Source organism: Centropristis striata, chromosome 10 (genome assembly GCF_030273125.1).
Source record: "Centropristis striata isolate RG_2023a ecotype Rhode Island chromosome 10, C.striata_1.0, whole genome shotgun sequence".
NCBI lineage: Eukaryota > Metazoa > Chordata > Actinopteri > Perciformes > Serranidae > Centropristis > Centropristis striata.
The window spans coordinates 34,644,418-34,669,843 of record NC_081526.1 but is presented as its reverse complement, the minus strand read 5'-3'; the positions used below and the strand labels follow the sequence as shown (position 1 = coordinate 34,669,843).

General features: G+C 38.7%; 1 protein-coding gene across 1 annotated transcript in view; it reads left to right on the top strand.

The window, feature by feature from the left end:
* Positions 1–1,973, top strand: part of LOC131979015 (actin-related protein 3-like) — a 30,240-nt gene extending 28,267 nt beyond the window's left edge. The window contains exon 12 of the mRNA XM_059342895.1: positions 889–1,973. Coding sequence (XP_059198878.1) covers positions 889–984 — 96 coding nt within the window. The 3' untranslated portion in view covers positions 985–1,973. The remainder of the gene's footprint in view (positions 1–888) is intronic.
* The last annotated feature ends 23,453 nt before the right edge of the window (positions 1,974–25,426 follow it).

The window sequence follows — 25,426 nt, the reverse complement described above, 5'->3', positions numbered from 1 at the left end:
TTTGTTTTTTAAGAGAGCACAATACAGATACAGTCTTGGAAATTATGGTATGCAATGAAATGATAATAACCAGAATCATTATCAAGAAAACCATGGAAAATGTCTAGATATCAGCTCTTAAATTAGACTCTTATCAGCTTTTATATTTGTCCAAACAAATGTACCTTTAGTTGTACCAGGCATTAAAATGAACAAGAAACTGAAGAAAACAATGGCGGTCTTAATACTTTTTTCCATGATTGTAAGAGAGCAGACCTGTATGCTGTAGTAAACATATAATTACAATTTCAATTAGACTTTAAAGCTACTGTAGGAGCTATTTCATCAGTTTGAATATTATATTATTATGTTTATTTTGTATTTATTGTTGTGTACACTAGGGACCAAACATTGATAGAGGTAGCAGGTGTTAGTGACAGTGATGCACCAGAAGGGACGTAGTTTTTTACCAGAGCAAAGAGAGGCAGCATGAAATGTTTGTTTGCTTTGAACTGGAAATTAAAGCGTGAATCGTGCCTGGACACTGGACTTCTATTTGCCTGATTACATTATGAGGGAACTGGTGCATCAGTGGCCTTTTGTGCCAAGTTTTAAAAGTGAAATCTTACAAATAGCCTCAGAAACAGCTACACTTTCCAAAAACATCTGCCATATGGTAGAAGATCCGTCTGAAATGATGCTTTGGTCCAAAGAAAGAGGGAAAAAGTGCATCTCTCTCTCAGCAGCAGCAGCAGTTTGTCAAAAAAATAAAAATAATGCCTGAACGTAGAACACAACACCACCTGCACTAAATAAACGTGCAAATATATGCAAACTTTTTAATGATGTGTTTTGGTGTTTTTTATCTCTTCTTTGTACTCACTTTCATCCTCGTTTGTGCCTCCACAGCCTGAGTTCTACCAGGTTTGCCACACCAAAAAGGACTACGAAGAGATCGGGCCGAGCATCTGTCGCCACAACCCCGTGTTCGGAGTCATGTCTTAACTTTTGGAGCTCCGAGGCGTTCCGGCGGCGGGCGGGTGGGGGAGGTGGAGTTAGGCTGTGTAACGGACAGGCGCAGGAGGTGGGGGACGGTGGCGCTTCTGTGCTTTTTGATTACTTGTTCAGCTGTGGATGTGTGGGACGAGGAGGCGATCAAGATTATATAAATGAAAAAAAAAAAAAAAAGACCAGACCAAACACAGACCGGCTGGAAAATTTATTGTGAATGTTCCTTTTTTTTTTCTTTCTTTCTTTGTTTTTCTTTTTTTGTCAAAATGAGGGAATATGGTTTGTAAGCCAAAACAGTTTTTAGAACATTTTGTGGAGCAACTTTGCAGTGAGAGATGATAAAGATGATGATAAAGATTATAAAGATGGTGTTGTAGCATGATGACAGAAACAATGATAGTAATTTCCTGACACCAGAACATATTATTTATGTTTATAAGATCCCAGAACATATTATTGTCTCCCTTTTTTATTTTCTGCAGTTTTTTTTTTTCTCCCAGCTTCAAATGCACATGTCTGTGTATCACGGTAAGAGCTTGTTTATATTTCATACAAAAGTTTTTTATATGTAAAACTTGGGAAATCAGGGGTTTAAAAAAAAATATCGGCAAGAGACTGAGTCTGAACCCACGATGCAGCTTTGATACGCAGTATTTTCTTGAGTTTGAGTCCAGCAGGTGTCCTCCTGTTACTCCCCACATGTGTCATGGCTGTCTTCTCCCCTTTAATTCTTCATACAGGACATTAACTCACATCTGCTTTCACTTCAGACCATGTCAGGATTCTCCTGCTGTGATGCAGTGAGAGGAAAGAGAGAGAGGACATGCTGAGGTTATAGAGATGAAACTGATAAAGAACGACTGTCAGACCAGTATTGTTAGACTAGAAGTTTTTTTATTATTAAATACCAAATTATTAAAAGAATGGGATTTGTGTATTTAATGCCTTGCAACATTCCAATAAAGGCTCAAATTTGTTTCTAAGTACTGGAGTCTCTGTCTTCACTGAGTGTAAAAAAATATATGTAAGAGACTGTATGAGCAGTCAAAAGGGTGAAAAGGTCTAAAGTCTTTTTTTTTTTTTTTTACTGAATTAGGATGGAAAAAAAAGTTGCAACCAGAAAGTCTTTAAGTCTTAAATGTTTATTCAGCTCTCAGGGCTGTAGCAAGGATTTTTTTTGAAAAACTGAGGACCAGATTCCTTCAATGCAACCCAATAACTAGTGGATTTCATCTTACTGTCCAGTAGAGGTGTGAATCAGGCCCCACGATACGGTTTTATCCCGACACTTGAGTCACGATACGATATTATTGCGATTGAGTGATCTGAACTGATCATATTTAGTTACTAGTAGAAATATTTAGCCAGTGCTTCTGACTGAAAACTGATCCTAACAGGCAGAGCCGGCCCAAGTCTCCATGGGGCCCTAAGCAGAATTTGATTTTGGGTCCCTCTATTTCTGCCAATAATATTGATTGTTGATCATTCACACACCTACTATAAACTCATTGCGGCTCTGTCAGTGTTGTTTACATGATCCTATTGTCAGCCTGATATGTCTTTACACATTAATGGGGGTGGCCCAATGCAATAATAATACAAATAAAACCAATGAATAAATGATGTCCAGGGTGTCACATAATATGGTTTTTAATCTCAAAATGTATCCTATTCAACTAGAAGAGCGAGCTAGGGTTGATTTACACATCGTTCCAAATGGTAAAATATTATATTAAAAAAACCTATATTATATATATTTTCAGTAAAAGTGTCATCTAGTTTATTATTTTTGGCTTAAAAAACTGCAACAGCAATGTGCAGCAAACAATTTGTGCAAACAACAAATCTCAAACTCTATAAAGTAACCGGATGCAAAAACAACTAGCTAATTTGCTATTAACAGCTACACAAATCTCTTTGAGAAACAATCCATTACCAAGACAACATACCTTGATCTTGGCATTTTTAAATGAAATAAAAAAAATGTTTTGAATTGCTCTTTTTTAATTTTTTTAATTTTTTAAATTTAACCTTTATTTAACCAGGGAATATCCCATTGAGATTAAGAACCTCTTTTTCAAGGGAGCCCTGGCCAAGAAGCAGCAAACACAGAATACAGTTACATATTTACATAACATACAGACCTTAAACACGTCATGAGAAACAAGTGCATGTTGTAGAATTGGCCTCAATAACTCTTAGTTTGGATTTAAAAGTGCTCAAAGAAACAAACTCAGTTAATTTCCATTCTTTCTGGCGCATATTCCATGCATAAGGTGCAGAGTAAACAAATGCCCTTTTACTTAAATCCGTACGAGCATAAGGGACAGAAAGCAATAATTAATCTTGTGAACGAAGAGAATAAGATCCTGCATTTCTCACAGTAATCAACCCATTGAAGCCTGGAAAGCGGATACGTCGTTTTGTAGTATTTGTATAAGCTCTCAAATACCTTTTGAATTTCATTTCTATCTGCTACAGAGGCTGAAAAATCTATTATTTAGTAAAAGAGTTGACACTTTTTTTTCCAGAATTTCCAGAAAATTAGAGGCTTATTTTAAAATCGCCCAGCGATTTTTCAGGCCTCAATGGGTTAAGGTGCAAATGTACGAAGGCAGCAGTCCCAATATTGCCTTATAAATGAAACTCTTGGGGGCCCCCTAGTGGCCACGGAGCTCTAAGCAGTCGCTTAGTTCCCTTATGCCTTGGGCCGGCTCTGCTAACAGGTATACACCATGTTACTGGCAGATTCTCCCTCTGGGGGATCTGAACACTCACTTCCTTTACATTTCCTCTCTGAGCTGCTGTCCACTGGGCAGGAATTCCCTCTTGCGTTGCAGAGGAGAGGAAGCAGAACGAGCTGCTGCCACCTCGGCTGTCTGAGCAGCAGATAGTGAGGCCATGATGAAAAGACTTGTTGAGCAGCTCTTGCTGCTGGAGTCCTCTGGGGGATTCTGACCCCGGCTGCCTGCTGGCTGCCAGAGCTGGAGCTCAGAGAGGTGAGACTGATGGGAGAAGGAGTGTTTCACACCACGGCCGCGTCTCACTGAATCAGATGAAGGATACGGAAACATCCCAACCATTAATTTCCAACTTGTTTGATGTCAGTGAAGCTGATCTGAAGGCACAAGATCATTTCAGGGGGTCATCAGACTACTGAAAATAAAATAACACCAACCTGATTATTCTTGGGGGTTGTGAACATAGCCTGTATAAATAAGGCAAGGCAAGTTTATTTGTATAGCACAATTCAACACAAGGTAATTCAAAGTGCTTTACATACACATTAACCCATAAGAACCCAGACCCATTAATCCTTAAAGTAAAATTATGGGGGATATACCACAGACCAAGTGAACCACATAGAACATATTTATGATGTTTTTTTGTTGTTGTTTTTTTTAAATTTACCCGTAAATGTCAAAGATCTATGATATGGCATATATGTTAGATTGGGTGTTTATGGAAGTTATGTTTATGATATTTCTTATTTTAAAATAAATAAACGAGACACCTTTTCTCCTCACAGAAACACAAATTTGCCTTTTTCTTTGCATCTCCACAACATATATCGAAATTGTGACAGGATAGGGTTATTTTTTGTTTATATTTGGTCAAATGTACTTAGATTAGAATTAGAATTGTTAAATGGGTTTAAACTTTAAACTAGTAACAAAAAAAGCTTTTTGAAATTAGCTACTTTTCTACACATTCTGTTTCCAGTCACACACACATTTTGGAGAAGTCACTTCTTGTCACAGTGACACAGTCTTGCTAAGGGATTTAATGAGTTAAGGTCAAGCATAAAGCTGAATATGGGAGATTCTAGAATATTTAAAGTGTTTGTTACACGCGTGTCACCGTGGGTTCTTATGGGTTAAAACAGCAAGACACAATTGAAAACAGTAAAAACAGTCAATTAAAACAGGGAAATAGAAAATAAAAATACAAATAAGATAAAATAAGATACAGCAGGATAAGAAAAGAGATAAAATAATAAAAAGCACAAGTCAAACATTGCGTAGTTAAAAAGTAAGGGCAGTAGAGTAGAGCGTTAAAGTTAAAGTTAAGAGTACGCTGCAGTAAACAATAAGGTTGAGACACACTGATCTAGCTCATCAGTTTAAAGCAGGGTTTAAACTGATCCATGTGGCTGCAGGTGTTTGTTCAGGTGTGCTCCTGCTTGGCTCGAACAAAAACCTGCAGCCAGATGGCCCTTTAATGGATCAGTTCAACAGGCTTAAAGCACAGACTGTATCAAATATGGAGGTAGTCTCTGGGACGTCGCCTGCAGGTTTCTGAAGAGACAGAATGAAACTCAAAGTGGGTGGCTGCCGTTTGTGAGGGCCCGTACAGGCCGTCATTCATTCTTTCCTTTCAAATACACAAAAAATACCTCTCACATTCACAGTTTTGAAGGGGTCAAAGTTATGAGACCAAATCAGTAAACTTCCTTTTTTATATCTATATAAAGATATATATAACTTTATTGACACGTTGCCGTGGATACGCATTGTTATGCTTATCTCCTGATGACGGCTCGCCTTGTTAGTGACCTGTCAATCAAAGGTAGCCCCGCCCCAAATCATACGATTCTTTATCTTCTATTTTCTTCTAAATGGCGCCATTATTTACACTATTAACATCAGATTGTCTTGAAGAAGATTGTTTTTACTAGCGATAGAGACCATAGTGTTGTCCTAAAAAAATCTGAGGTAATAAATCAAGTGAGAAGTTTTCTCATTTTGTATTGAAATGAATGGACCCAAATGCTTCTGCAGCCACCGTCAGCCATCAACCACCCCCCGCTGAAATTTTCGGTGGAATGCAGTTTAAGGCACTTCCTGGTTTACCTCCCTGTTCAGACCCGGAGGTTGCCGCCCGGGCTGGCCAAATGCAGCAACAAGCTGCTTATCACTCAAAGCCACCACGCCGTTAATTAAAATTGTTATATGGTAAATGGAGTGCACTTATATAGCGCTTTTATCCAAAGCTCTTTACACTACAGACTGCGCTCATTCACCCGTTCACACAAACTTACCATAAACCATAAAACTTAATTTATAATTTGTGTTACTAAAAGTGTAGGATTACTTTGTAGTGGTGTTTGCACTCCCACTCTGTTAATTAAAGAGTTTGTGTGAGAGTAGTAGGGACGAAAAAGCACAGTAAAAGTGTAAAAAATATTATAGTTTTTCCCATATTTAAAGCATGTTTAAGGAACCTAAACTAAAAATTGCGCAGACCCTCGGAGCCTATATCATCACATCTTAATTGTTACTATAACAGGGTCTCTGCAGGCTTCAACAAGTCAAATTTAAGATTTTTTTAAGACCATAATGAGAACAATTTAAGTCCTATTTCACATCCCTACTGGGAACAAAGTACAAAAGACACGAAGGAAAATCTGAGGCATTACTAAAATGGTAAATGGGGTGCACTTATATGGCGCTTTTATCCAAAGTGCTTTACACTACGCTCATTCACCCATTCACACACACATTCATACTGGTGGCAGAGGCTACCCCAAACGGTGCCACCTGCCACCATTGGGAATTCATTCACGCACCGATGAACGCAGCATTGAGAGCAATTTGGCGTTCAGTATCTTGCTCAAGGATACTTCAACATGTAGGCTGCCATGGTCAGGGATCGAACCACCAACCTTCCGGTCAGTATGTGGCCGCTCTACCAACTGAGCCACAGCTGCCGTTTTATGAGTATAAGTTATATATATAGATACAAAAAATCACCCCTCTCACAGTTGTCGCCAAAACCATTCTTTGTACCAGGCTGTAAACATTATATTTTTGCTCTAAAGTTGGGCGTTTCGACCTGGAGCTTTATGAGCGTCCACTCTTGCTACAGTAAGTGTGTGGGTTTATAGGAGATGCTTTTAGGGAAATTACTCTTATAAACCTGCTGCACACTACCTGCTGAGCACACACACAAAGTTAGCAACTAGATGGACAACACAGTGGAGCATTTAACAGTTAAAGAAGCAGATATTTTTCTCAGGAGTTCACATGGGTTCAAGCAGAAGGTGGACGGCAAACTAAATTTGTTAATGGATGAGAGCAGGATGGTAGATGAGGCCTGCAGTCCACAAGGTTAATATCATTTACATTTACCAGAGAGAGAGAGAGCGTGGGCGATGTGGACAACAAGAAGCTGAGAGTTTTTCTTTTTTGCCGTAGGAGTGTGTGTTTGTTTTCTTTGCTGTCCAGAAGATGTTGGTCTGTTTACCCTCGGCATGAATTAATGTGAACTAAATTAATACAGCTCCCAAATGTGTCACCTGGCAACAAACACATCAGATTAATGCTCCATGTCTGTAGTATTTAACTGGTTCACTGTTTGCTCACATGTTTACCATATGTTTACTTTAAACTTCCACAATATAATTTGCGCATCCAAATGTTGGATTATTGTACACATGTTCTTCTACGACTTCCTCAACAAACAGGAGCATGAGAAAGTTAATTTGCAAGACGGCAATATACTCCCAGAGGGAATCAAAACACTGCTGAAAACAAAAAGGTCTGTTGTGCTGGTAAAAATCAATAAAAGAAAGAAAGGGGGACTCTTGAACCAACCCTCAATGGGCCGTCAGATCCAAAAGAAGCCCTTCTACGAAATCTATCTATAGAAGCAAGACGTGTGTGTGTGTGTGTGCGTGCATGTGTGCGTGCGGGCGGCTGTGACTCAGTTGGTAGAGCAGTTTCCGACCGATTGGATGGTTGGTGGTTCCATCCCTGACCATGGCACCGGCAGAAAACGTTGCAGAAGCAGAATTGAGCATTTTAGTCTCAAAGTAGAGATGGGCTAGTCCGGCTATGTAAACATCAATTTCTGTCGCTCTACATACAACATCTGGTATAACTGTTACTCAACTCAACTCAACTTTATTTGTAAAGCACTTTAAAACAACCACAGCCGCAACAAAGTGCTGTACATAAACAAACAGAACAAGAGACAATAAAATAAATAAAACAGGAATAAACCCTAAAATAAATAGATAGATAGACACTTTCAAAATAAAAATTTGTGCACAAAATGAGAAATGTCATTGTCGTACAAAAACAATTGTTATTGTTAGTAATTCTCATTGTTTCAATCAATGTATTTGTATCTTCCAAATATACTTAAATGAGATTTAAAAAAAAAAGCTAAAATAAAGGTTTTGAATGCTTAAATATCATCTTTGCCGTTTTTTTAATGTGCCCCTCTGATATTGTATGTGTGTTTTCATTCGTTTCGGACGGGTTGATGGCAAATTTCGTTGTACTAGTACTTGTTACTCTGTGCAATGACAATAAAGGCTTTTCTGATTCTGATTCTGGGTTTGTATTTTTGGGCTACTCAGCTGTTTGACCCATATATCTATGTAGTCCCTGGTAAGAGCTTGAAAAAGTGACACCGACTTGGCAGAAACAGAACCACCCCCTGAAGGTTTTGGATTTTATTAATATCAAACATCAGTAGCCTACAGATTGAAATCAAGTTCTGTATCATGGAGCAAAAAAAAAATCTCATTTTTGGAAAATGTCACTTCAAAGTTCTCTTGGAACTGACCTTTAAAATAGTGTTGGAGTGAAAAGTTCAATGTGGAGTGGTTAGAGGTGGTGTTGCCGAAACAGTGGTTTGTGAAGGAGCAGGGAAAAGGTAAAAGCAGGTTAGTACAATATTTCAGCTTATTAAACATGACACAGCAGTAATGATTGCAGGGAGCAGCTCAGCGGGGCGGTGGATGGAGCTGTGCAGCCTGCTGGGCCTCTCTGTGCAGTTTAAAGGTTTCCCCCATGGTGCCTCCCCTACCAGACACTATTACATTAAATATAGATATAATGAATTTTTTTTTGTTGTACAATGATTGGACTTCTTCGTTTGGGTTTCTGTATTTGCTTTGCTATATTTGCATTTATATGTATATTGCTCTTCTGTTCTGCGTCATTACTTTTTAGGCCAGTTTTTGGTTTATTGTTATGTTTTGTTATGGTGAGGGGAGATTTTATTATTGAGTCCATATATTGAGTTGCATACTTATTTGTAGGGTTTCCATTTTGTCACCCATGATTTATGTTATACTGCTACACTTTTTTATCTTAATAATAGTCAAGTGGTTTTGTCTGATTGTTCAGGAAGCAGAAAATCTTGGCGCTTCTGCTGGGGCCTCCTGTAGGCCTGGAGGAGCACTGCATAGACCTGAGGAGCCACAGCTGAACTGAATCCCCCTATAATTTAACCCATTGACGCCTGGAAAGCGGATACGTCGTTTTGTAGTATTTGTATAAGCTCTCAAATACCTTTTTGAATTTCATTTCTATCTGCTACAGAGGCTGAAAAATCTATTATTTAGTAGAAGAGTTGACACTTTTTTCCCCAGAATTTTCCAGAATTTCCAGAAAATTAGAGGCTTATTTTAAAATCGCCCAGCGATTTTTCAGGCCTCAATGGGTTAATAGGCTTTTGTCTCTTGTCTCCATGCATACACCCTGAGGAAGGCGCAAGCCGATACGCGTTAGTGTTTTTTATATGTAACCCATGTTAAAATAAAGGGTTTTTAACTTTTCCACCAATCCACCAGAGTGCCTACATTTTCTTCTTTTGAGTTCACTGTTTACCCATTGCAAGAGCACCGGTGTATTTAGGGACACCAGCAGCGCTCCTGTTGTTCTGTTTTTTATAGATATAATGAAGTTATAAATGTTTACCGGTTTGGTCTCATAACTTTGACCCTTTCACCGTATTTTCACTCAATGACCTTAATGTTTATTTGAACGTTTTGTTCATTAAAATGTCTTGTTCAGCGTTTGGTTGGACTAACAGACACTCCAAGGAGTCGCTGCTCAGTTTTCTGAGGTAAGTAACATACATTTTGTTTTTGGTTTTTTGCCAAAATGAACATCCCAGTTTATGCTCCAGTTGATGCTAACATGAATCAGTCAGGTTGAGGTGTAGAGAGGCTGTAGTCAGTGATCAGATCCCTCTCGCTCCTCCACAGTCCAAATATGGTCTGCTCCCCGTTTCAGGAAACAAGATGGTGACGAGTATAATGCTGAACTCGGCCACGAACCAACGGGTGACGTCACGGTAACTACGTCCATTATTTATACCAAGGGTGTCAAACTCAAATACACAATGGGCCAAAATTTAAAACTTGAATAAAATCGCGGGCCAACATTGAACAAATAAACCTTTTAATATATACCAAACAGGTTTTGCTTTAACATTAAATATGGAACCAGCAACGCTTATAAACATACAATATATAACTAAATAGTGCAGACATGCAAAATCAAATTTCAAATAAAAAACACATCAGTCATTAATTTATTAAATAAAAAATAAATAAAAATCGTATGCCTCTTTTCTATTTGCATCCTTCTGATTTAAATATCAAAATAAACTTTTTCAACAGGTTAATAAATTCTGCCTTTCTTTTCGCCATTTTTGGGAAGGGGTAGCTGGGAGACAGCTCTAGCTTGAGGTTGCTATGACGACTGTCACAGAGGAGCGTTTCTGGGTCCTGTCCTGATTGACGCGCCAAAACAACAGCAGGGCATTGTGGGATTTGTAGTATTAGCTGTAAATGCGCCGTTTAATACCGGCGGGTCAGCTTTTATAGTACAATAATAATATAATAATTTGGTATTGCCTCGCGGGCCAAATAAAATTACACTACAGGCCAAATTTGGCCCGCGGGCCAGAGTTTGACACCCCTTTTGCGCTGAAAGCCCCGCAGCATTGCCTCCTTGTGCCGATCACTGCATCACTGGCCCCTCTGTGAAAATGTTACCGATCCCACACCGCAAAAAACATAAAAGACTCGCACTCATGACATTTAAGATAGCAATACTGGACACAGTATGACACAGTTGGCACCACTGACAAATCCTTAAAAAAAGTTGTTTAAGATGCATTCAGGTAAATCGTTTCACAATCGTTTTTGTTGCACCATTTGATTGAAAGCTTGAAAGATTGAAACTCTGCTGCAAAAGGCATTTTGCTCCAAAAAATACAGATAGTACTCCTAAATCTTAAAGTATGACTCCTCATAGACTTGTCATTTCAACTGATATTTAACTTGAACGGCTCTTTTGCAAACTAAGTTAAACAAATTAATTAAAGTAAAATTTTTGCTAGTCAACATGTCCATACATTTTTTATTATATGTGTTTTAATAAACCAGAGTCCTGCTTTTTGCTTTAAGAATAACTGAGTGAATTGTGAAAAGTCTGATAAATTGCCAAATTTGGCCCGCGGGCCAGAGTTTGACACCCCTGATTTCTACAGTCTATGGTCCAAGGTTATTATAGTTAACGAAAACTAGAATTGAAAAAACATTTTCGTTAACTGAAATAAAAAAAAAAAAAAGATAACTAACTGAAACTGTATTGTGTGGTTACAAAACTAACTAAAACTAACTAAAATGATAGTGGAAATGTCCTTAGTTTTCGTCTTTGTCAACTTTTTTCATTCATAATTCAGTGTTTCTATTTGAACATGCAACACATGGTGAATATGTTTACTGAGACTGGGATGTTTACACTAGAACCAAAATTCAAAACAGTTAATAACCTTATTGGGGCTGAGATGATAAACCAAAGGAAATAAATGCAAAATTTATTATGACCACTTTGAATCTGGCACCCAACACATAGCCCATTACAAAAAAACTAAAACTAACACTAAAACTAATAAAAACTAAACTAAAACTAAGCATTTTCAAAAAATAAAAACTAAACTAAAACTAGAAAACTCACTCTAAAAACTAACTAAAACTAACTGAATTTGAAAACAAAAATTCACAACGAAATTAAAACTAAAACTAATGAAAAATCCAAAACTATTATAACCTTGGTGCAGACATCATACATGCTGGCTGAATGGGAGCAAACCTGCAAGGTTCTAGGTACTATGGAGCTATCACACATCCATGTAACGTTCAGGTGTCCATATAGTTTTGTTGACAGTGTAGATTCAGATATCAGAGAATGTGAGGGCTCTATAACACAGCTGTCCCTGTTATACCGCTACATGCTGCAACACTTACTCTCTTGTTCGGTTTGGTCCTTGGAGACCAGTTATTAAAGTCTTGTTTTCAACATTTTGATCTCTAAAGTATGAATGACAAATTAGGTTGAAAGCGACAGCCTCATCTGAATGGAGGGGGAGTGCTGCCCCCGCGCAGGTAATCACTTCTTACTGAAAGTCAAACAATACAACACAATACCAGGTGAAAATCTGCATTTAAATAGTGTTATCCTGCTGTCAGGAAGTCAATTTGGGAAAAAAAGCTGACACATGGGCAATTGTTTTTGTGTGACATTGTTTTCAGCAGGCAAGGATGCATCAGGCTCTGACATCTACATTTAACTTGACAGATTTTTTTTTATTTTTCATTTTTCTGAATAATTCAAGGATAAGTTTTTCTTTCACACTGTCTCTTTTAGAGTGAACGTCCCATGGTCAGGAGAATAAAAGTCTTTTCTCTCCTTTGTTGTCACATCATACCATAGCATACACTGTAAAACATAATCTGTTTAATTTACGGAAAAATACCGGCAGCTGTGGTTGCCAGAATTTAACCGTAAAAAATACAGTAAGTGGATTGTCTATTCTGAATTTAATTGTAAATATCAGCAAAAACGAATTTAGACTGAATAATAATAATTATTTTTAGGGTAATTGTGTCATTTATTCACACATCATGGTGTTTCTCCATAAATTTGTGTGAAAATGTTATATTTTTACAGCAAAACTGTGTGTTTCTTCCAGTTTATGACAGAAAAAGTAAAAGGTTTGTGCTATTCTTTGATTTACGGTAATTAATGGTGTCTAATACGGTGATGTACAATTTTTAATTTTACGCACCATTTCTGATGTATTTGACAGTGTTTTACTGTTATTTCTACAAACATTTTTTACAGTGTAGTGCTGCTGATGTTTTCTACACCACAGGTGCATCTCACACAATATCTTATATATATATTCCTAAAAAACTCCATACATGAAGTTTTTCATCTGTCCAACAGATGTCACTCTCTCTGCATCTCTTGACTTTCTGTTTCCTGCTATGACTTTTGTACCTTTGCATGAATATCAAAAGCAATTCATATTTGGGTCTTTGAGCTCCGTGCTAAGCAGTAAGATGCTCACACAGCCGTAAAAACATCAACTGAGCATGTTCAGACGTTTATACTCATCTTTTTTTTTTCAGCAGTGTGGGTGAAAGGTCTCAGCAGTGGGAGGAATTAATGTCCAGGCCGGCACCGTGTGCAAAATGATGTGCAGGCACCATCCGAAGAGACTGCAGGAAGGTTAAATACTAATATGTCAGAGCAGGCTGATAGATCTGACAGGGCATTTCCTCTCCGAGCCCAAAGTGCCATCGCTTTCACTCGCCGCAGCCAAAGTCCTGATTCATTTGAGGGCTAATGACACATATACTGCGGTGATTGCTGGCCATTGTGCTTCATCGAAGAAAAGTAATATCTTTTTATCTTCAATAACAGGACAGGAATCAGGTGCCGGCTCACTTGAGTGAGTGCCAATCACAGAGTGAAGGCTGCTGTAAAATCAGATGGATATCAGCTCAGGACTCAGAATGGAAGAAACAGAAGATGTGACCGATTTCTTGAAATGATCCAGTCCTTAAATAGAAAATGAGTGACAGTGAATAAAAGATATTGAAGATACATATTGAACTAAATATAAATACACTGTGAAAAAAAATCTGTTTAACCCATAATAACCCACGGAGACACCTGTGTAACAAACACTTTAAATCTTCTTGAACAGGGGTCTCAAACTCAAATTATCTGGGGGCTGCTGGAGGCAGTATCAAAATGACCAAAATTACTAAAAAAAAAAAGACACAAAATGATAGAAAAAACGAAATTACTTAAAAAAGACACACAATTACTAAAAAAAAGACACAAAATGACTGAAAAAAAACCACTAAATTACTTAAAAAAAGACACAAAATCACAAAAAAGACACAAAATCACCCAAAAAGACACAAAATGAGAAGACAGAATAACCAAAAAAACCCCACAGAAGACACAAAATGACAAAAAAAGACACAAAATGACCAACAAAAGACACAAAATAACTAAAAAAGACACAACAACAGACACAAAATGATACAAAAAGACACAAATGACCAAAAAAACCCCCCACAAAATGACTTACAAAGAAACGAAAATGATTAAAAAATGCACAAAATAGCCCAAGACTCCATAGAGTTAATGAGTTATGGTGAAGCATAAAGCTGAATATGGGAGATTCTAGAAAATTGAAAGTGTTACATGGGTGTCACCCTGGGTTCTTATGGGTTAATTTACGGTAAAATACCGGCAGCTGTGGTTGCCAGAACATCACCGTAAAAAATACAGTGAGCGTATGTAAATGTAAATATCAGCAAAAACTGTAATTTATACTGAATAATCCCATTACTTTTAGGATAATTGTTTCATCGTGGTATTCCTCCATTAACTTTGCATGATTTTATATTTTTACAGCAAAACTGTGTGTTTTCTACAGTTTATGGCGGTAGAATTTAAAGTTTTATACTATTCTTTGATTTACAGTAATTAAAAGTATCTACTGCGGTGATGTACAATGTTTAATTTTACAACCTATTTCTGATGCAATTTGACAGTTTTTTACTGTAATTTCTTCAAACATTTTTTACAGTGTACAATATAGGGGAAATTATTTGGAAGAAAAGGTGCAACAACAAGATTTGTATCTTGTAGTGGTGGAAAGTAACTAAGAACAAATACTGTGTTTAAGTACACTGTTGAGGTATTTGTACTTTACTTGAGTATTTCAATTGTATGTGGCTTTATACTTAAAACATGTTCAATTTAAAGTGATTATGCATTTTTATAAATTAAACCACACAACAGTATTTTAAGTAGTTAAAATGAGCCCTATCCCCAACAAAATTAAAATGCTACTTACATGAATGCATCACTAATAATAATCAAATAATATATTTATAATATATAAAACAATCTCAGTGGGTCCATTCTGCATAACGAGTACTTTTACTTTTGATACTTTAAGTACATTTTGATGCTGATACTTTTGTACTTTTACTTCAGTAAGTTTTGAATGCAGGACTTTTACTTGTAATGGAGTAATTTCACAGTGTGGTATTAGTACTTTTATTGAAGTAAGAGATCTGAATACTTCTTCCACCACTGGTTTCCTGCATGTGTGCCAAATCATAAAGATGTGAAGCTGATCTAATGATGATTAATAAAAAGTCAAATTAATCAGGATCGTTCTCTTCAAATTCCAAAAATCAGTGGGATGTGATTTTATTTTTACGTCTTGAAAACAAGTTTCACTGGCTTCTACTTCAGCTGAAGATATGCAGTTTTTTTATGAATTCATATGCTTATAATAAGACTAGCAGCAGCAATATGAGTGGCTTTATTTACATACTTACTGTGTATTAAAAGGCATCTTGTATAGTATATTGTATATTGTATAGTGCTAGGCTTTAGCTCTGGGATTTCTTCATAAATATCCAAACCAACATGGTCTCACAGGAATCCGTGAAATAGCCACGGATTTGCTTAACTCAAAATCCGTGGAATAGCCACGGAATCACTCAAATTTCCGTGAAACTGACACGGATTTCGCTACAATGCAAGTTAATGACAGTCATATCCCGTGGCTATTCCAACATACAAAGTGATTATGTACATTCACTGAGTGAATATTTAGAAAAGGAAACATATATTTCTCACTAGAAATGTGATCAAAATCCATTTTTATGCAGAAACTCAGTCAAAATATTGATTTTTTTCACTAAAAATGAGAGGAAAAAATATCCATGGAATAGCCACGGGATATGACTGTCATTAACTTGCATTGTAGCGAAATCCGTGTCTATTTCACGGATTCCTGTGAGACCAGGTTCGTCCTAACGTAACTATCACACCACACTTTACTCCTCTGGGAAAATATACATATAAAGTAGTACGTACAAAGTTTAATTAGTTGTAATGAGTTCGTAATCAGCTGTTAACTTCCACGATTAATTAATTTGTAGTGTATTAATTGAAGATTGTCCCCAATTTTACCAAATTACTTAGTCATTTCCAAGAAAATTATAGAAAATGACAGCTGTAAAAAAACAAACAAAAAAAAACAACACACAAATAAAACTTCTCTCCGTCACTAATGTACAAAAATGCAATTCCCCCATCACATAAAAGTCAAGAGATAATAAAATAGGAAGAAAAACAAACTTTAATCTGCTGATTAACAACTTGTCCTATTGTGTGTAATCATGCAGTTTGTTGTAGTTGTAGTTTGAAATTTCAAACTCTCCCTTCATTGAAAATCAATCACTACTATCCGGACTCTATTTCAGTTCAGCTTCAGCCTCGACTCTGATTGATTCTAGTCTGCTGAAAAGTTTGATTTTTTTCTGCCAGACCTCTCCTAAACTCTCCCCTAAACTACCAAAAAGATTGCAGAAAGATTGAAAAGAAATGGAAGTCTTTGTGTCCAGGAGAGCAGACGTGATGTTTCAGAGAGCTGCTGTTCCCAGAATCCAGCACTCGCAATGTTATTATCTGTTCATTCATTTTTTAAATACTATAGTAATGAACAGCCAGAATGTAGCAGTGCTTTGGTTGTGTTCATCATCACCATGGTTATGTTATCCACCAAATGGATTTTGAACTCATAATGTGTTATTTAGTTTATTTCCCACTGCCATAAGTGTAAAAGCAAAAACAATTTAAAAAAAAAAAAAAAAAAAATTCTTTTCTTAATGAGTACCAGGCAACTTAACAACTTTGTCTCTATATTTAGACTATTCAGACCTATTTAACCTCCAGCGACTCTTTTTCAAAAAAGCAACATATCTAGCGACTTTTTCTGGTGTTATTGGAGACTTTTGGAGACTCGTTCCTATTCTTCTTAACCAGTAGCAGGCACCATCCCAAAGCACTCACAGACGGCCCAGTCCTCCTGCAGCAGTCTCTCCCAGCTGCAGTCAGAGCAGGAGATGTTAACCCCTCAGCATCCAGTCTGCAAATGAATCACACATGTGCAAAGTCGCTGCCTCAACCGTATCCAATCAGCATCGACTAGTCAGTAGCGGCTCAGAAAGTACCGACCCGAGGCAGGTACTTTCTGAGCCGCTAACCGGTGAAGTTGGGCGGATCTTGGGTGGATCCTCTCTTCCAAGCCACACCCATATCGGGTCACTAGAGGGAAAAGTACCTATAGCTTCCCTGTTCCTGAGCACTTGTCACCTCACCTGCATCGTTGGACCCTCCACCCCTCCCCCCTGCACATTACCTCTGATATATCAATAAAAGACTGTGGCTGCACTGTAACCTGCCTTCTGAGTCGTGCATTTGGGTCCAGACCTCATGTAGTCCACAACAAGGGACCATGGGGTGCGCCAAATTCGTCACTGCAGCCATTCAGGCCATTGCTTGTAAAGATGGTGGTATTGGCGGTAAGGAGGTCCCGTGGGAACATTTGTCGGGCTCTGTGACCATCATCAGATCCGATTAAAGCTGCTGGAGCATCTGGACTGAGACACATCTGTACAAATCTGATCGCATTTCAAAACACCTCAAACTGTGCTTTTGGATCTGGATTTCATGTGTTTTTTTTACTGTCAAGACCTTCTGCCAAAGAAGGGATGTGGGCTGGCAGTCAGATCTCTACAATGAACCCTTTGAGTACAATATTATCACAGAAATAACATTGAACTTGTAATAAACTTGAGTTATCCATCATATTGTCAAATAGTCTGGATGATACTAAGCGCAGGCTTCTTTGTGAAACTTAATTAGAGCTTCACAAAGCCTCGTGCCCTTGACTTCATATCTTTCAAGCATTTTAAAAAGCTGCATACATTTTAATATATTTTTGTTTAACCTTTATTTGTACAGTTAATCTCATGGAGACATGAGGTCTGATTCTCAAGGGAGACCTGCAGCGGTATAAATAAGAGGTTTGATCTTGAAATCCATAGTTTTATTCAGAGTAGAATGATTAAAGCAAATCATTTGAACTCTTCAGCTCTGATTCAAAGGATATAAATATTAAACTAAATCATAAATTAGTCGTGCATACAGAAATGATAGTTAAACACCAATAGCAGAGCTTCTTTATTCAGATATAAAGGGCTTTGCAGGAATGATGGTATCCATCAAAATTAAAGTTTTCACAGCACAAAGGCCTGGTGTTTGTCTGATCTTACTTTATGTCGATTTTCCTTCAGTAAACTACAAAGAGCATGGTCAAGCTGAAGAGTGGAAGGAGGACATCAAGGTTGTTGGATTTTTCTTTTTTTTTTTTTAGCATTTGGGGCCTGAACTTTGAGGAGTCAGGAAAGATAGAGTCAGGGGAGAAGAGTGGAGATAAAAGCGGCTGAAGTCTGAGGGCTGTATAGAAGAGGATAAGATAGAGTCCAGGAGGACGTATCAAGGAGACAGGCAGAGATGTGCAGGCTGATAGGAGTTTTAAGGAGGGAAGGATCCTCTCCTCTCGCCGCTGAGAGCAATCAGGAGATGGAAAGAAAAGAGACGAGTCAGAGCATGTCTGCCATATTCTGTTCGTCATTACCTTCATCTCTGTCAAGATTATCTGCTCTTGAAAGGCGTAGATAATGCTGATGTGGGTGCTACAGAAACAAGATAAGCACAGATTCAACATAGCATATGAATGTTAATGTGACCTCTAATGCAACATGGTGTCACAGGAATCCGTGAAATAGCCACGGATTTGCTTAACTCAAAATCCGTGGAATAGCCACGGAATCACTCAAATTTCTGTGAAACTGACACGGATTTCGCTACAATGCAAGTTAATGACAGTCATATCCCGTGGCTATTCCAACATACAAAGTGATTATGTACATTCACTGAGTGAATATTTAGAAAATAAAACATATATTTCTCGCTAGAAATGTGATCAAAATCCATTTTTATGCAGAAACTAAGTCAAAATATTGATTTTTTCACTAAAAATGAGAGAACTGTCCGCCATGTTTTTTGTTCTGACTGCCGGGACCTTGAAAGTCACGTGACTTGGAACAAACCAATAGCCACGGGATATGACTGTCATTAACTTGCATTGTAGCGAAATCCGTGTCAATTTCACGGAAATTTGAGTGATTCCGTGGCTATTCCACGGATTTTGAGTTAAGCCAATCTGTGGCTATTTCACGGATTCCCTAATGTGACCGCTGCTAACCAACCCAACACAAGACTGAAAGGAAAGTGAGAATTAACTTAACAGTGAATCCAAATCTACTGTTCATGAACTATTATTTCTAACGGAATGTTTAATTATTCTCCACAACCTGTGCACAATCTGCAAGGTAATATCCTTGGCAGAGAGAGCGTATTAGCATAAGGTTGTTAATATGTCTGGCGAGCGGTTGCAGATCGGGTGGAGGCAGTTTCTGAATGTCTCCAGGAGGTAGAGTCAGGCCTGCTACGCTGGCAAATGTACACATTCAGGACATAGCAGATGGTCAAGCTGACCTCAGTGAGCAATTCCAAAAAGCTAAAGCTGTGTTTTCAAAAAACAAAAGACATTATGGATGTCACATAACACAGTAGCCATGCCAAATAGGATTATTTGTCATGGAAAGCAGCATAATCTGACAAGAAATTACAGGACAGAGTTGATGTTATTCAAAGGCATTAAAAGAACAAAACCGGGCCAAGCATTTGACGGATTACTTTGTGACTTTCTTAACCTCTCTAGGGCACTCAGCCACAAAAACTGGAAAGTTGATTTTTATATATATTATATATGATTATATCAAACGACTATATATAATGTGAAAGGGTTTGCTTGCAGCGACACTTGACTGCAGTTTCACTCAGCTCTTTGAAGCAGTTGTAGCATCTTTATCTTATTATTTGTTTTTTTTTTACTTTACTGTTACTTACATGTCCAGCAGTTTCAAATTTCAAGTTTCGAAAATTCTCTGATGAACCCACTGAACACTAGACGAAGTTTGCGACTAGCTGCTGAGCATCAAGCCTCCAGGAACTGCACTTTAAAGCCAATTAGACTAGTGGAAAAACTGTATAATAACTGCATAATAACAATAACAACATCATGTCGTGCCATGGGACCCAAACACACTTCATCATAGACTTACATTGGGAGAGAGGCGTCTGTAAATCAATGGATTCACTACCAGTACAAACAGTTAAATAGGCCTTATTTTATCATTATTTTTAATTCATTTTTTTCTGCATAAATGTGGCAGGATGAATTGAATATGTGATGAAGCTGTTAATATTTGTAATTTCATAACCTGCAATAAAGTAATAAAACATTTTTTTTAATCATTATTTTATTCTCTTGTGGCCTCATGTGACTCACCAGGTGTTCTTAATATTTTACCTGAAATGGGTCATGTGCATCTAAGCAGTGGATTGATTTAAAACACTGGGTCTCACATGTATTGATTTTGATGAATTATGAATTAGTCAAACATTTAGTATTTAGTGTTTTATTTGCTGTGGCAATTCCAGAGGGACAGAACAACGGACCTGTGTAAGAAAAGCAGGGGAGAAACACAAACAATTAATTATTGTTGATTAATTTGAATATTTTGAGTTTATAGGTGTTAATTTACTGATACGATTTTAAAAAAATGTAAATATTAATTTGTTGTGTTTTAGTTTTGGATGGTAGAGGGTTTATGTAGATACTTATTACTTCATATGGAGATGGTCCCCATCGATGTGGTTTTATCCATCAAATGACCTGCAGCTGGGGGGGTATACACTCACCAGCCACTTTATTATGAACACCTGTCCAACTACTCGTTAACACATATATTCAATCAGCCAATCACATGGCAGCCACTCAATGCATTTAGGCCTGTAGACATGGTGAAGACGAGCTGATGAAGTTCAAACCAGCATCAGAATGAAGAAGAAAGGTTATTTAAGTGACTTTCAACGTGGCATGGTTGTTGGTCTGAGTATTTCACAAACTGCTGATCTAACAACCATCTCTCGGGTTTACAGACAATCGTCCCAAAAAGAGGAAATTTCCAGAGAGCGGCAGTTCTCTGGGCCAAACGGGGGACCACACCAGGTGAACAGGAATCTGAGGCTACAATTTTCATAGGCTTAACAAAATTGAACAATAGAAGATTGGAAAATGTTGCCTGGTCTGATGAGTCTCGATTTCTGCTGCAACATTCAGATGGTAGGCTCAGAATTTGGCGTAAACAACCTAAAAGCATGGATCCATCCTGCCTTATGTCAATGGTTCAGGTTGGTGGTGTAATGGGGTGGAGGTTATTTTCTAGGAACATTTAGGTCGCGTTCAGACTGCAGGCGAATCTGATTCAAATCAGATTCCTACTCAAATCCGATTTTTAGGGCTGACTGTCCACACTGTTTTTAGCAAGTGTCCAAATCGGATATGGCTCTGTTCAGACTGGGCCACATTATTGACTGATCTGACAGGTTGCCATAGTAACGGCGTCATATAATTGTGACAGCGACAAGAACAACAACAACAAACATGATGGAGGCAGGTCACCTCAGTATATTGGTCTTATCACTGTCCAGTAGAGGTGCAGAACATCTCAGACGCACCAGCAGAGAAACCGGGCGGATGGACGCCCCCGTCGGGCCGCATTAGTCGGGCCGCATGAGTCGGGCGCGGCTGCCGGTGGACATCTCATCTCCACGCTGCCTGCGCTACGCATAGAGTGACGTCACGGACAGTCAAAACCGATCTGAGTGTTTGGAGCGGTTCAGACTGAGATGCATCCGTCCAAATGCGATCTGAAACTACCTCCCGAAGGTGGTTTCGATCCGGTTCGCAAAAAAATAAGATTTCATGTGATTTGTGACTGTTCAGACTTCAAAAGAGCCATCCAGTTCCAATCTGGATGGGCTAAAAATCAGATTTTGGCTGGCAGTCTGAACGCGGCCTTAGGGCCCCTTAGTAACAACTGAGCATGGTTTAAACACCACAGTCTACCTGAGTATTGTTGCTAACGGTGACCATACCATCCCTTTATGACCACAGTCGACCATCTTGCTAACTGTACTGAGCCTGGGTATCCAAAAAGATGTCCTGAAACCACTCCCAGTAGTCATGGATGGCATGCAGCAGTTTGGAGGAAAACACATTGGGAGTTGACAGATGGTGGCTTTATTCTTATATGGCAGCCATCAACTGCCAAACCATGAACTGAATACTGGACTCCCAGCCAGGAGACTTTCTTCCAGCTGGTCACCTCTTGGGGGATGCCATCATATCAATATGGACCAAAATCACTGAGGAATGTTTCAGCAGCTTGTTGAATCTATGCAACAAAGAATTATGGCAGTTCTGAAGGCAAAAGGGGGTCCAACCCGATACTAGCAAGGTGTGCCTAATGAAGTGGCCGGTTAGTGTATCATGCAGCTATCTTATGTATGGAAGACAACAAATGTTTTTCACTTTACCATTGTCTCACACCTCTCTGTGTGAACACTGTCCACCAACAGTCCATCTAACAATCACAAACTTGTATTTCTACAACTAATAAAAGGTAACAGAGCAGTCTAGTGAAACACGGCCACACCAAGCACAAACATGTTGCTGCTTTATTGTTGCATCTGGCAAATCAAAGTTGTGGCAGTGACAACAAAAGCCTTTGAGCCAGGTGACAGGTGAGGTAAATAACCCTGTCTGTGACCTGGGGATTCCTTTGAGGATGCTGCTTACAGCTAATAAGGTGTGAGGCAGGCTGTGGTGCTGCTGTCAGGCGTTTTAAAGCGTGTGGCGGTCTGGGGCTGCAGTACACGTGTCACTGGTTCAAAGGCTTGCATTGTGACCAGAGAGACGAGAGCGAGACAGCAGGCCTGATGAGCAATCTGCTCTGAGGAGCTTTCTGCAGGGATTTCAGTGGTTGATATGTCCTTGTAAAAATAACCGAATGAGAAGGAAAAACTGTGCAGGTCAACCTCTGTGTTACATGAAGAGAATACCAGTTGTGTTTAGTGCTGAAACGATTGGTCAAATAACCCAAAATGTATGTAATAGAATTATTTGACCCATGTTTCAAGAAAAAATACCAGCCACTGGCTGGATCAGCTGTTCAGTGTTTTATTTAATTTAATTGCTGTTTGTTGGAAAGAACAATCATTTTCTAACCTTTTAAACGTATGGGTTAACCCTTGCCCTGGGGAAATAATCCCAACTCTCCATTATTTTTCTCTTCTTTGATATCCCTATTTTAAATGTTTGTTGCAATACCATCAACAACTATCCATACAATTGGACTTGTATAATAGATTTGAATTGTGGAGTTTTTAAAAAGTTAAAAAATTAAACTTGGGCTCCGTTTACATGATGACGGTCTGAACAGAAGACGCAAAAGTGGCGTCGCGTCTTCACTTTTTATTCCGCGTTTGGACAAGCTTTTTTCGTGAGGAAATCTGCTGCATACGGTGCATAAAAAGTGTGTGGAATTGGATTGTATGCAGCCAGGCGGCATCACTTAAAGCGATAAGAGCATCTTTGGGCATGTGGAAGTTTTCACACTACGTATTTTCATTAGCTACTCCTTCCACAAAGTTCTTCACCATCCACTAGATCTCCCAGGTCTCCTCCAAAGCCGTCTGGCTCACCTCCGACCAATCGGTGCATCCAAAATGTGATGGAGGTAATTCCAGATCCTTCTCTGTTCAGTAATACTATCTGTACATATCCTGTACATTTGGTGGAAAGACTCCTGTAAGTTTATTAGAGCTGCCAGAGCAGCTTGAAGGTCCGACGCATTAAAATAATCCCACGTTTGTTTATTTTCCTGTACTGGAGCATGTATGTAACGTAAACACGTACGTGACGTGAGCAGATCTGAGCAGAGTTTTGCGTCTTGTCAGTGTAGACGGACACGCTACGGTGGAGCGGATTCAAGTTTTCCACTTTGGAGGGTGGTTTCAGATTTTAGCGTTTTTAAACCAAAAAACGACGTCACCGTCTAAACGAAAGGCACTTCCGATAAAATATTTTGTCGTTTTTACCCGCAAGCGTCCTCGTGTAAATGGGGCCTTGGAAGGGACTTTTTTTGCCACTGGGTAGAAAAGGTTGCTTTTTGACACGTTTGTTGGTCAATCAGTGTTGTAGAACAAAAACTAACAAAAAACGACATTCACATCAAAATCTACAGGGTTTTTAATTCAAATTGGGGTCAAGAATGTCTGCTTGTTCTGTAACTGTCCCAACATCAGCAGTGCTGCAGCCTCTGGCTTCAGTGAGGCATGCCCCCCCGGGAGAAAATTTGTACATTTTTAAGTAAAATGCATCCATCACTTTGAGAGCTAAATGAGAGCAAACATATCAAATAACATTATTCACAGTTGGGTGATACCGTATTATAGAATCTCTAGAGGACACATCATCATCATTTATTGTATGAAGGGGCTCCCTAGAGGGCAATCAATACGTTTTTTCATGTGTAAAGGGCAGCCAATAAGGCATTTTCTCTTATTTCCACCACTCTAGAGGGCACTTTCGCGCGCTTTTTCAACCACGGAGGCACCAAACAGGAAAAAGGGCACTAGAAGGGCTCTCATTAAGGCATGTTATCAAATTTTCTTGCACTAGAGGGCACATCATCATAATTTATTATATGAAGGGGCACCCTAGAGGGCACCCTATCATTTTTTGCACATGTAAAGGACAGCCAATAAGGCACTTCCTCTCGTTTTCACCACTCTAGAGGGCACTTTAGCGCGCTTTTTCAACCATGGAGGCATGAAGGGGGGCGGTCGGCCCTCCTGCCCCCCCTCTGAGTCCGCCACTGAGGCTGAGGTAGGCCCCGCTAACTTCTCAAACTGAGGGTGGTACAGGCCACAGATGATGGTGACACTGGGTGCCTGAAGCTTAAGTGGATGTGCAGACTTGATGAGTCCATGCACAGCTGCAGGAAGGTCAGACAGCAGCAGTGGGGCAGCTATGTCCATTGGTTGGTCATCCTTGCTGGACTGGAAACACACCAAAGTGCAGTTTTCGTAGCCTGAACCTAACCAAACATGTAACACAAGGTGTGGATCTCAGTTGAGTTAAAATATTGCTGCCAGCAATTACGTTTGCCCAAAATTGTACCGAGCAACAAAATTTAGTGGCAAATAAATGTAATTTATGGGAGACAGGGTTGTATAGCTATTGTTGTATTGTTGTGTTTTCATAGTATTTCTATTCCAATATACTATTCACTCTAAATGAAAAACAGCAGTCAGAAACACATCAATATGTGGGTTTTGATAACGCTGTTACTCTTTTTGCTTATCAGTCCAAAAAGAGTCATTTAGGCATCAACTAAGTGGGTCTGAGGAACAGCATTAGCTCTCAATCAGATAACTTTTAACATTGAGAGCTGGATGTATTTTCTCTGATTGCTGATGCA